Here is a 12,634-nt window from a genome sequence, read left to right on the forward strand (position 1 = left end):
AACTTTGAACAGTCACTAAATAAACTTTTGTAAATTGAGGATTATCTATACAGTATATATAAGATGCAGTTGCCTTAATGCTTCAAATGCTTTGTTCACACCTAAGCTTGTTGTGATGTCCCTTTTTTGAATTCTTTGTACAGCTCTATTAATGTTGCTAGAAAAAACATTTTAGATTGTAAGGCTTTTATTTAGAATCCCGTATTCCTTGCTTAAATGTATTTCTCTCTCTCTCTCTCTCTCTCTCTCTCTCTCTCTCTCTTTCTCTCTCTCTCTCTCTCTCTCTCTCTCTCTCTCTCTCTCTCTGTGTGTGTGTGTGTGTGTGTGTGTGTGTGTGTAAAAGGTAGTTTCTTTATAAGCCTAGTTATTTCTGATCAACTTTTTAAGTTTTGATTGACTGACAGTACTGAAAAATCAGATGTCATATTAAATGTATGTATTTATATACTTACTAGTGTCATTGAATCATTTTGAAACCATCTGTTAGATTGTAGACATATTTTGTAGCTTAATTATATTTGATTAAATGATAAAGTAATTTTTTTTAATCTCTTCAGGTATTGGGTGGGATTGAACCAAGCTTATACAAAGGAAAAATTTGGTATACACCTATTAAGAAAGAGTGGTATTATCAAGTTGAAATACTGAAATTTGAAGTTGGGGGCCAGAACCTTAACTTGGACTGCAAAGAGGTATTTTTAATAAGTAAAAATTATAATTTAATATCCTTCTACTTAATGACAAATTTCACATGTGTGGGATCTGCTCCACAGATTCTCTCTGTGTATAGGCAGAAAGGGGCATAGAGTTCTGAGTTAATTTAACTTAGTTTAGTTTGTGTTAGATTCATCATTTTCTGGTTTCAATTTCTCTTCCTCACATACTTTAATATAGTTGAATGGGAAATATTAACACTTGGGTCCATGTTTAATCTTAGTGTCATCAATATTTCTGGTAAAATGATACCAGTTATGCATATTTATCCTACTATAAACATGTTAAATTTAAATGTGTCACAAATCAAGTGTACCATTGTCCGTGTTCCTCACCTCTAAAATATTGGATACCTCTAAACTATTCGACAACTTGATAGTTTTGTTTGGTTCCTCTGATATTGACAGTTCATTGTAATTTGACCTAGTTGGGAGTTGAAGACCAATACAACTGGAGCTTTACTAGGTAGCAGAATTATCAAGCTCCGTAAACATAGGAGCAAATAATGTGAACCTTGGTGGAGCAGTGGGCTAATGCCTCCTTAAGTAACACCAGCTGCCTGCAATTAGTGCAGGTTCGAGTCCCACCAGGCTCAAGGTTGACTCAGCCTTCCATCCTTCCGAGGTAGGTAAAATGAGGACCCAGATTGTTGGGGGCAATAAGCTGACTTTGTAATAATGCTGCTTGAGATGGGGCCGAAAGCCCTAATAAGCAGGCATATACATAGAATGAAGGCTACTGCTAAGCTTGTAAGCCGCCCTGAGTCTTTGGAGAAGGGCGGGATATAAATGGGATAAAAATAAATAAATAAATAAATAAATAAATAAATAAATAAATAAATAAATAAATTCCACCACATCTTCCCACAAGTGGAGGAACTTGGGGTTCTACAAAAGAAGAAGAAGAAGAAGAAGAAGAAGAAGAAGAAGAAGAAGAAGAAGAAGAAGAAGAAGAAGAAGAAGAAGAAGAAGAAGAAGAAGAAGAAGAAGAAGAAGAAGAAGAAGAAGAAGAAGAAGTCCTACGGACTTGATATGCATTGTTGTGAGCATTATTTCCATATCTTTACTTTGCTATAAAAATGAACTAGATAAGGAAAGTCATCTCTTTCAGGTTCATTTTCAGGTAAGAAGGTCCTTTAAAGGATGAGGTCCATCAAGATGCCCTTAGTTAATTTATACTATAGGGACACTTTAGAAGAGAGGTCAAGTCTGGTCTTATGATATTATTATTTTTTTTGCATTTTTGTGCTAGGGAAAACCTTACTCTCTCTTCAAGTCAAGATACTTCAAAGACCCTATTTCCTCATAGTACGAATTAGGTTTTAGAAGATCTGATACTGCCCAGGTCCTTCAATAGGTATTTTCATTCACCCTCCCCCCACAAAAAAGTTTATGACTGACTTGCTAATTGTTATGACAAGCGTTTTCTTCCCTTTCCCCCCACCCTTTCAGTACAATTCAGACAAAGCAATTGTGGACAGTGGAACAACTCTCTTGCGGCTGCCAGAAAAGGTCTTTAATGCTGTTGTGGGAGCCATTACGCAGACTTCTTTGGTAAGCTAGGGCTTATGAGTTTGTCTTCTGAGTTAAGTTCTTAAAGGAATTATTTTCAATGCTTGTTCCGTAATCAAAAGATTGGAACTACAGTAAATGAGATTCTTTTTTCTGCTTTTTGGGTGGAGACTTGATGGGGGCATGTATAAGTTAAATTTCAGTACTATCAAAACTATAGCAGTGTATTGAAAATTTCACGTATGCAGCAGATTTGCAGATAAAATATTATTTTGTTATTGGTAGCCCTAAACAAGATAAGTATCTAATCTTATTTTTAAGGCATAGCTTGATTTGTTTTAAAGACTGGTTAACTACACGTGGTATAAAGTTCAAAGTGTGGATCATATTGATAAATACTGAGAAATATATCTACATCTAAAAATACGGCAATGAAGTCAGGATGTCAGAACTCTCAACTTTTTGTGCCTGCCCCTTAGCTAGACCAAGGATGTTAACCAAACCCAGGTAAGGAATGTGACATTGCTGAAGCACTGCATATCAGGATGGGCAGTGTTCTTATGGTCTGGAACTGCACCTCTTAAAAATGGTTTTGCTCTGTGGGGGTTGCAGGACATGGAGCACAGTGTCATGATGTTACTATATTGAGTGAGGCCAGCATTTTTTTATTTTATTATTCTTTTTCTGTTTTACTCTAATTCCTCAAAAGGTTAGAAATGTTGGTTTCATCCTTGCCAGGAATATTTTGTGCACAGCAAAAGGAGAGTGGGACACTGCATGCAGGCGCCAGTTTATTGTCTATGGCTGCTATAGAGATAGGAAGCAATTAAATGGCAAGTTTCCTAGAAATGAGTAGGAGTTTCTTCTCTCACTTTCTGTTCATAGCATGTCTTTTCTGCGCCCTGTCTAAAAGGAAGGGGATTCTTTGGCATCCTCCATGGCAGAAAGCCCAGATCTACTGTTTAGCCACCTTTTGCTACATATTAGCAATTCCAGATCAAAAGCTCAACACGTTGAAGGCTTCTTGTGGAAGTTTGTAAAGCTCCCAAACAATTAGCGTACCAACTTAAATATTTCTCCTACTTTTTCTTATGAGAATAAATGCCACGGTTTAGATAACGGCACATGTTAAACTGAAATAGACACTGACAGTCAGGTAATAGAGAGATCTTTTATAGATGCTGAACACTAAACATATTGAGGCAGGGACAGAATTCAGGGGGTTTTTTTCTCCTTTTTTCCCCTTATAGATACAAGAATTCACATCTGGATTTTGGAGCGGCACACAGCTTGCTTGCTGGGATAAAAGTGAAAATCCTTGGAGCCTCTTTCCTAAGATATCGATCTATCTAAGAGATGTTAATTCCAGCCAGTCCTTTCGGGTCACTATCCTTCCACAGGTCTGGAGTTCTTATTTTACTGTTACTAATATTTATGACAAGGAAGATGTAGCTGGATTAATTGTGTGTTAAACTAAATACTGACAGCTGTTCACGTACATCCTATCATAGATATTGCTGTTTGTCTGTGATTCCAGTAGTGATGCCTACTCCCACAGTAGATGTCCAGGTTGTCTTCCATCTAGCCATTAACAAGGTTGACTGCTCAGCTTTTATTTCATGATGCTGCTTCCATTCTGTAGAATTCTGTTTGCATTTTATCATCACAGAAGCCATATTTAAGCTAAAGTGAATCTGGGGCTTCCCGTTCTGCGCAGTGTAGCGCAAAAGCCGAGGGATCGTGGGCTCCGCACCCTACGGTTGATTTACAGTTTACTGAAAATCCAGACAATGAAACAACAACTTTAAAGCTGGAAATGACTCTCTATACAAACCAGAAGAAATCTGAGAAAGAAGAAGACCAGATTGAATTGAAGACAACTATACCAGAACAAACATGGGGATGTGGGTTACCAGGGCGACAACCTAATGATTATAAATGGGCCAGATCTTTCAGAAAATTGGCAATTAGATGGTCTCCTTCAATCCAAGTAACATATACAAGAATGAAAGGAGATCTATTCGATGATTTAAAAGCATTGGTATGAAAGCCTGGTTGGCAAAAGAAAAAAGCTAAAATTAGGTTGAAAAATTGGGGCCTTTTGATTTACTACAAAGGACCCTAAACTGTCAACTAGTGGGCTAAAGGGAGATTTTGAGATAAGGGGAAATTTGATTACTAGACTTAAAATAGTTGGAATTCTGTCTAATACTGAGGATTTAGACTTACAAGGGAAATGTAAACCAACTATTAGGAAATAGGTTTGAATTATTGATTAGCCCAGACAATATAGATGATGGATTTGAACTAATAAATGTTACTCTATTATTAAGGTGGTGATGTAGTAAGGTGAGAAATAGAAAATGTATACGAAATAGAATAAGAATAAATTTAAGTATCAATATGTGTATTTTAGACATAATTTTTATGAAGTGAGATAAAGGAAACTTGGGTTAACTGAAAGTTAAATACTATGAATATTAAAGGTCAAATTGGAATTTGTTGTTGTTAGTTGCGAAGTCGTGTCCGACCCATTACGACCCTATGGACAATGTTCCTCTAGGCCTTCCTGTCCTCTACCATCTTCTGGAGTCCATTTAAGCTCACGCCTACTACTTCAGTGACTCCATCCAGCCACCTCATTCTCTGTCATCCCATTCTTCTATTGCCCTCAATCTTTCCCAGCATTAGGCTCTTCTCCAGTGAGTCCTTCCTTCTCATTAGGTGGCCAAAGTATTTGAGTTTTAGCTTCAGGAACTGGCCTTCTAAAGAGCAGTCAGGGTTGATCTCCTCTAAGACTGACCGGTTTGATCGCCTTGCAGTCCAAGGGACTCGCAGGAGTCTTCTCCAGCACCATAGTTCAAAGGCCTCAATTCTTTTGCACTCAGCCTTTTTTATGGTCCAACTTTCACTGCCATACATTGCAACTGGGAAGACCATAGCCTTGACTATACACACTTTTGTTGACAGGGTGATGTCTCTGCTTTTTAGTGTGCTGTCTAGATTTGCCATGGCTTTCCTCCCCAGGAGCAAGCGTCTTTTAATTTCTTGGCTACAGTTCCCATCTGCAGTGATCTTGGAGCCCAGGAAAATAAAATCTGTTACTACCTCCATTTCTTCCACATCTATTTGCCAGGAATTGAGAGGGCTGGATGCCATGAGGGAATTGGAATACTGTAATTAAAAATTAAAAATTAAATAAAAGTTAATAACAGGACATGGATTGTTCATTGAGACGTATTAAGATATGTATAAGCAAAAGTGTATTTATATAATGTGATAATGAATTTTTTACTGAATTTGATATAATTAGAAATTTTCTAGCTTAAATACAAAATAGCAAATGTTAAGGGAAATAGAGAAGAAATATTTGATGATGCAGCCTGAGATACCTACTAAAGATTTTGTTATTGAGCTATTGATTAACCCAATCACCACATTGCCTTCTAAATACTCAAATGCAAAACTGGAAAACCAATAAAAAAAGAAAAAAAAGAAATGGAGAGACAAGAGATCATAAGAGAAATCTTCAATGAATATGAAGGGACAAAATCTTTGTACAAAGACATGATGTTTGATTCCCTTTTAATATTTACAACAACACAAGATTATGGAAAGACTTTTTGACTCAACAGATTATATTGATTGGGAAAGAGGTTCTGCAAAAGGAGAGGAGCTTAATTAGATGATGGGGCACATCAGAGGGAATATTTAAAAATTAAACACTTGTTCGAATATGGTTGAAGAAGTAAAAAGATTATAATCTAAGGGGAATGAACTCCCTAAGCAAGACAGTATTATTTCTCTTCTTTTTCTTTTTAGTTTGTTTTCAAATATGAAAACTATAAACATGTTTGGGATGGTTATTATAAAGGAAATGTTTTAGATATCTAAATGTAATTAACTTAAGAAAATTCTAATAGATAACTAAAAATGTTTTGAAATAGACTTAAAAGATTTGATAATTAGATTTACTAAATGGAACATCTAAAGACTCAACGTAGGTTTAATTATAGATAAAAAGAATAGAAGAAAAAATTGGGAATAAACATATTAGTTTAAGAGATATGTATTTTAAGTGGTATATTTTATTTCTTATTCTTTTCTCCTTTTTTCTTTCTTCTCTCTTTTCTTTTTTCTTTCTTAATTTTTCTTTTGTCTCTTTTTTACTTACTAAGATATGAATATAGATTTAAATACTTAAATGTAATTAACTTTGAGAAAAGGTTAATCAATAAAAATGTTTTGAACATTTTAGGGGAAACAAATTTAAATAAGAACTGCAAACAGGATTTATGATGAGGCAACCAAGATGTCTAGATAGAAAAGAAGCATAACATTGATGTGATTATTATTGGTAAATTTTAGAAAAATCTTTATATTTAAATTGTTACCTATTAAATTAATAAGAATTGTATTGATTTAAGGTTGGCAAAGAGAATATTATTTGAAGAAGAGACAATCAAGTAAAGCTACTATCTGGACTTTAGAATAATAAAAACTGACTATTAGTGATTACTTTGTAAATGTATGCCCAGACAACATGCTGTTTACCAAATATTAAGGTGTTTATGTTAAAAAAAACAACAATAAAATATTAAAGAAATAAATAAAGTGAATCTGGGTAAATTATACCAGTCGGAAGGTATTTAAATATATGTGTGAAATATAAGATGACCCCTTTTAACTGATATATATGGCAATTGCTCTTTCTTTTAAAAACTTGTATTTATTTTACAGTTTTAAAAAAATCATTTGGATGTTCACTGAGGTATATTTTTGCTTTTTTAATCATCTTTTATGTCTTTCCAAAAAACAGCTTTACATTCAGCCGATTCTAGGGATTGGGCAAAATCTAGCCTGCTATCGGTTTGGTATCTCCTCTTCCTCCAGTGCCTTGGTTATTGGGGCTACAGTGATGGAAGGATTCTATGTCATCTTTGATAGAGCTCAAAAGAGAGTGGGATTCGCATTAAGTACTTGTGCTGGTAAGTGATGGGTTCTAAAAAAGAAAAAAAATCTTTCAAATTACTATCTTACTTTGCTTGTAAGCTTGTAAATGCTTTTTAAGTAAATGCTTACTTAAAAAGCATTTACAAGCTGGCAATTGAAGTCAATGTTCCAATGTTCCACTCTGTGTGTGTGTGTGTGCGCATGCATGCTTGCGCATGCGCACACATGCATGCTTAGAGCAGGAATCTCAATTTGGAATTGGCTACCCTGATGGGAGGATGGCTTATCAATTCGCAAACTAGCTGATAGGTTTGGCCAGTCAAAAGAATATCCATTTCCTGATACTCCTAACGCTTCATCTTGCCTTTTATCTTTTTTTTGGCTTATTTTCAAACAATGCCCTGCAATTATCAACTTCTTTCTTTATGAATACTTTTACGGTTCATGTTAAAGTTCAAACATATTTTTACAAATATAGAAAATGCCCAAAGGGTTATAAATTCAAACCTGAGGGTCATAAATAGAAGTGCCCTAGATACTCTGTATTTTTCTATGTATTTTTGCGATTTTTAATCTTCCAAACGGTGTTGCCAAATAGGTGAAGCAGAGCAATTATGATTTCTGAAGGCCTCTTGTGAATTTCATAGGATGGAGGGACTCAGTTTCTTTCATACAGTTAGAGACACTTTTGATCTGTGTCTGCGTTTTCAGTGGATTATTAAATGTTTTGCTATTGAAACGGATGAAACCAACAAGAGCAACTCATGCATGCAAGATGCTCTATGTATGTCCATCGAAAGAAAAAAAGAATCCATTGTGTTTCAAGAACAAATATTTAGGTACTAAATTGATTTTTTAAAATTTTTGTCTGTACTTAATCACATATGTGCACACCCATAAAGGCACACACACATAAGCAATGGAACACTGACTTTTTTGGTAGTGAGACATGATCTTACTTGAACCATCTCAGGAAGAAAAATGTGAATCGGTAGTCTTGCTACTCTTCTAAAATATGAAGTTGCTTTTTGTAAATGAAAAGGCAAAATGTATCTTAAAAATAGTGTTCTTGAGGCTCATTTGCAGTGCTAAATAAATTGTTTCTAAATGTAGACCTTCAGAAACAATTTATTTAGCACTGCAAATGAGCCTCAAGAACACTATTTTTAAGGTAAATTTTGGCTTTTCATTTACAAAAAGCAACTTCATATTTTAGAATTTCACATTAATCATTAGACAGAAAAAGGTTTCACAGAATTGAAATGATTTCTTTGATTTCACAGATCATAGGAAATAATTGTTACAAGAAAATCTTTTAATATTGTGAAATAAATGTTTATAGTTTTGAATTGAAATCATTTTCCTATGAAATGTCCTAAATGTAAATATGAGGTTTCTTTTGTAACCTGTATATTTTCCTCAGCTTGAATTTAACAGAGAGTATACTTGCATTTAATTCTAAACCCTTACAGGCTTATAATTTTTAACATATATATACTTTTTGTTTCCTCTGTCAGTATTTATCTTTCTTTTATTGTTTTTAAATATAGAATTGCATGGTTCTCCAGTATCTGAGATTGAAGGCCCTTTCACTACCACAGATGTAGCAGCCACTTGCATATCAACTATATCCCTCCACGAACCAATCTTGTGGATTGTGTCTTACACACTTATGAGTTTCTGTGGACTTGTACTTCTCATACTCATCATCTTGCTCCTTATTCCACCGCGGTGTTGTCATCGTTATGCTGATGGCGACACCGTAAACGACGAATCGTCCTTAGTACGGCATAGATGGAAATGAAGAATTTGATCAACTCGTGAAGAATCCTTATGTATTCCGATAGGGAATGAAGAATGACTATCCAATTTCCTCACCCTGAGGTTTTTCAGATGTGCTTCAGATGTGCACCCTGTGCTTCTAAATCAGTGTGGTTATATGAGCTGAGAATTATAGGAGATATAGTTGAACAGACTTGCAGGCACAAGGTTAGGGTATTTTAGCCAAAGGTGAAAATCCAGGCTTCATTCTGTAGGAATACTATGATCAATCACCAAATCATCTCCAATTCTCCTTTGACATAAATTTGATACTTTTACAATGAATTATTTTTAGCTATGTTAACATATAGCCATTTCAAATTCTACTTCATTATTTGCTTGATATACAATTGCACCAATTAGCAGTTTTTTTTAAAAAAAAAAAACAAACTAAAACTTTATTTTATAGTTCCAAAAAATTTGTCATCTCCACAAAACAAAAACCTACAAAACATTATTTTGATAAGCCATTCATCAGACTTGCCATAAAGAACAGAAATATTTCTTGGCCTTTGTGTCATTATTTTTTCATTAAAAATATCTATTCCTTGATGAATCATGACTTCATCAGTAGCTGACAGAAAGAGAGACTGATAATTAAAAGGAGGAAAATAAGGCAGATTTTTTTAAAAAAAAAGATGAGGTTTTTTTCCCCCTCTTGGAAAATTATCTGTTTCTTTTAACAAGTTAAAGGTGAAACAGAGGAACACCCATTGTGTAACTTTAGTATGGAACAGGACTGCCTCTCTTCAGAGATTCAGTTCATCAGTATGATATAGGTAGACCTGCTTGATGTAACTGCAGATCACTTTCCATCTGTATTCAGCACAACTGGAACATCCCTTTAAAGCTTCTTTCCGTCTCCATCTCCTTCCCACACACACATTCCCAGTTTGTGACATTTTAACATTTACAACTTTAGCACCCACATAAGTGTCCTGGTTTTCTGAATTCATGCATAAATGATCTTTGAAAGGGTTCTTTGAGCCTTTGTGCGCATATCCTGCAGAAATAGCATAGATATAAAGCAAAGTCTCTCACTTTCCCTCCCTCTCTCCCTCCCTCCCTCTCTCTCCATTTATCAAGACTCTAATGACTAGAAATCAAATTTGTAACAAATACAATTGAAGGGGAATTACTTCAGTTAAATGATTCACTCAACTGTGACCTGGCTGAGAAAGGTGAAGGCCCATAAATGGTCAGACATTTAATTATTTAACAATGGCAATTTTTATTGATCACCATTTCAGCACGTCGTAAACACAATGCTAGCAGGAACATATTCACTTATTCACATATTTTTGTCTATGCTAACTCTCCTTTATCTTTGCTTATGCACTTGTGCCAAAGGCCTTCACGATATATGAACGTGCATTTAAAACAATACTCATAAATATGATTCTTAACTAAAAAAAAACCTGTAATACTAAAAAAAAACTTACTGTGGTTTGTGTTATTGTAACATATTTTGTAATTTTTTAAAATTAATTTGCAGAGTCTGATCACAGGGTAAGGAGTAAGCCATTATCTCTATGAGGTACACAAAATCTTTACATACTAGTTATGCTGATGTTGAAAGAAAAAATAATGCACTGGCAAATGTATTACTCAGATTCCTTTTGAACTTTTGCAGTCCTTTTATTGGTGCCATATTCACTCTGTTTTGGAATACTATTTTTGGGTTTGAATGGCATAAATGCAGATACTTGAAAAAATAAGCAATAATTGATTTGTTAAGAAAGAGGGGACCTCTGTGTGAGTTTTTAAAAAGCTTTAAAAAGCTTTGTTGCTGAAATACGGCTAACAAAGTTTGTACTTTCTGATATTTGCTTGCATTGTCGTTCCAACACACCTATCTAAAGTGAGAAGAAGGATGGCAGCTTGGTGAGTGTCACAAGAGATGCTGGGCAATAGTGGGACAAGGACCATTTTTAACCTCAAAACACATTGTGCAAGTGTAGCATGGAAGTTGAAAGTTCACGAGGTCTCAAACATTTCAGCTGAGATTCTCTCTATCATAAAGGTTATTTATACCTGTAATTAAATTGAAATAAACTTTTATGTAAAAATTTTCCATAGGCATGTTGACTGATTAGTTAAGGACTGGTTTTGCTCATTGAATTCTCTGCTACTTTTATGAAAGGTGCCGTTTCCACAAGAAACAGCTGTTCTTAATCTTCAATGAAAACAAGAAACTCAAATGAAAGGACCATAGTTGACTCCATAATTTATGTTGCTAAACATAAAGACATTTGTTAAGTGGATTTTGCCCCATTTTACGATCTTTCTTGCCACGGTTGTTAAATAAATCTGGCTTCCCCATTGACTTTGCTTGTCAGAAGGTTGCAAAAGGTGATCACATGACCCCTGGACACTGCGACCATCCTAAATATAAAGCAGTTGCCAAGCATCTGGATTTTGATCACATGAGCATGGGGATGTTGCAGTGGTTGTAATTGTCATTTTTTAAGTGTCATGACTTCAAATGATCACTAAATGAATTTATTTATTTTATTTTTTTTTAATTCCATTTATATCCCGCCCTTCTCCGAAGACTCAGGGCGGCTTACAAGTTTAGCAGTAGCCTTCATTCTATGTATATGCCTGCTTATTAGGGCTTTCACACACACACACCCCAAGCGGCATTATTACAAAGTCAGCTTAATTGCCCCCAACAATCTGGGTCCTCATTTTACCTACCTCGGAAGGATGGAAGGCTGAGTCAACCTTGAGCCTGGTGGGATGCGAACCTGCACTAATTGCAGGCAGCTGGTGTTACTTAAGGAGGCCTGTAAGTCAAGGAGTTCCTGTATTCGCAGACTGCGGATGGGGGAGCAAGCTACAAATGGGCTTCTTTCAAAATATTGTATTTTTAACACCACCTTCTTTGGTGAGATAAACATCTTCATTCAGTTTTGATGGTTCTATCTAAACAGATTTCATGGATTGATCTGATTATATAAGATACAGCACACAAAAACATTTATATTCCATCTTTATTAGTTTGTGGTGATCTGAACTTCACCCCTTATTGCCATCTTTTAGCTTTATTTTTTAAATTCTAATTGCATTGATTATTGTGCACCACCCAGAAGTGTTGAGAAGTAGACTGTGCAAGTTTAATAGAGTTTATTCCTTAATGGTCGCAGGTTGTAAAACATACTATATTTTGCTTTCTTCAATGAGAACTAAACTCTATCTAATTTGCAGTAATGTACATATTTACGGTACCTTGGAGCAAAATGCAGTGAACTGAAAACTGCATGGCTCTCAAACCATTTTTTTACAATTAAAGAATTATACATCTCTTAATTCTGTCTAAAACATTGCTACTTAAAGTGTGGTGGGTTGCCAGTTGCTGGTCCATTTGTTTCTAGTCCACAATAAGATAAGTACAATACCTGAAATTAAAGGTTTAGAAACTTGTGTAGCAATTTGAATTGTCACAAAATCCTATCAGTTCATAACAGACTGGAATTTTTTTAAAAAATGAAACTATCACTGCAGACAGATCTAAAGAGCTTTCCAGCGTTTCTATTCCTAAAACCCGCTTGAAATCCAAAATAACTTAATGCCTATAACCCTCTTTCTGCCAACTAACTTCTGCTTATTTAGTTGTTTCTCAGCTGATTTAA

General features: G+C 35.0%; 1 protein-coding gene across 1 annotated transcript in view; it reads left to right on the forward strand.

Annotated features, from left to right (window-relative positions):
* The window catches only part of BACE2 (beta-secretase 2), a 44,705-nt gene extending 33,214 nt beyond the window's left edge, over window positions 1–11,491 (forward strand). The window contains exons 5-9 of the mRNA XM_083361442.1: window positions 558–692; window positions 2,166–2,267; window positions 3,476–3,625; window positions 7,045–7,213; window positions 8,729–11,491. Coding sequence (XP_083217568.1) covers window positions 558–692; window positions 2,166–2,267; window positions 3,476–3,625; window positions 7,045–7,213; window positions 8,729–8,982 — 810 coding nt within the window. The 3' untranslated portion in view covers window positions 8,983–11,491. The remainder of the gene's footprint in view (window positions 1–557; window positions 693–2,165; window positions 2,268–3,475; window positions 3,626–7,044; window positions 7,214–8,728) is intronic.
* Window positions 11,492–12,634: the final 1,143 nt, after the last annotated feature.

The sequence above is a fragment of the Vipera ursinii genome (genome assembly GCF_947247035.1).
Source record: "Vipera ursinii genome assembly, chromosome: 4".
NCBI lineage: Eukaryota > Metazoa > Chordata > Lepidosauria > Squamata > Viperidae > Vipera > Vipera ursinii.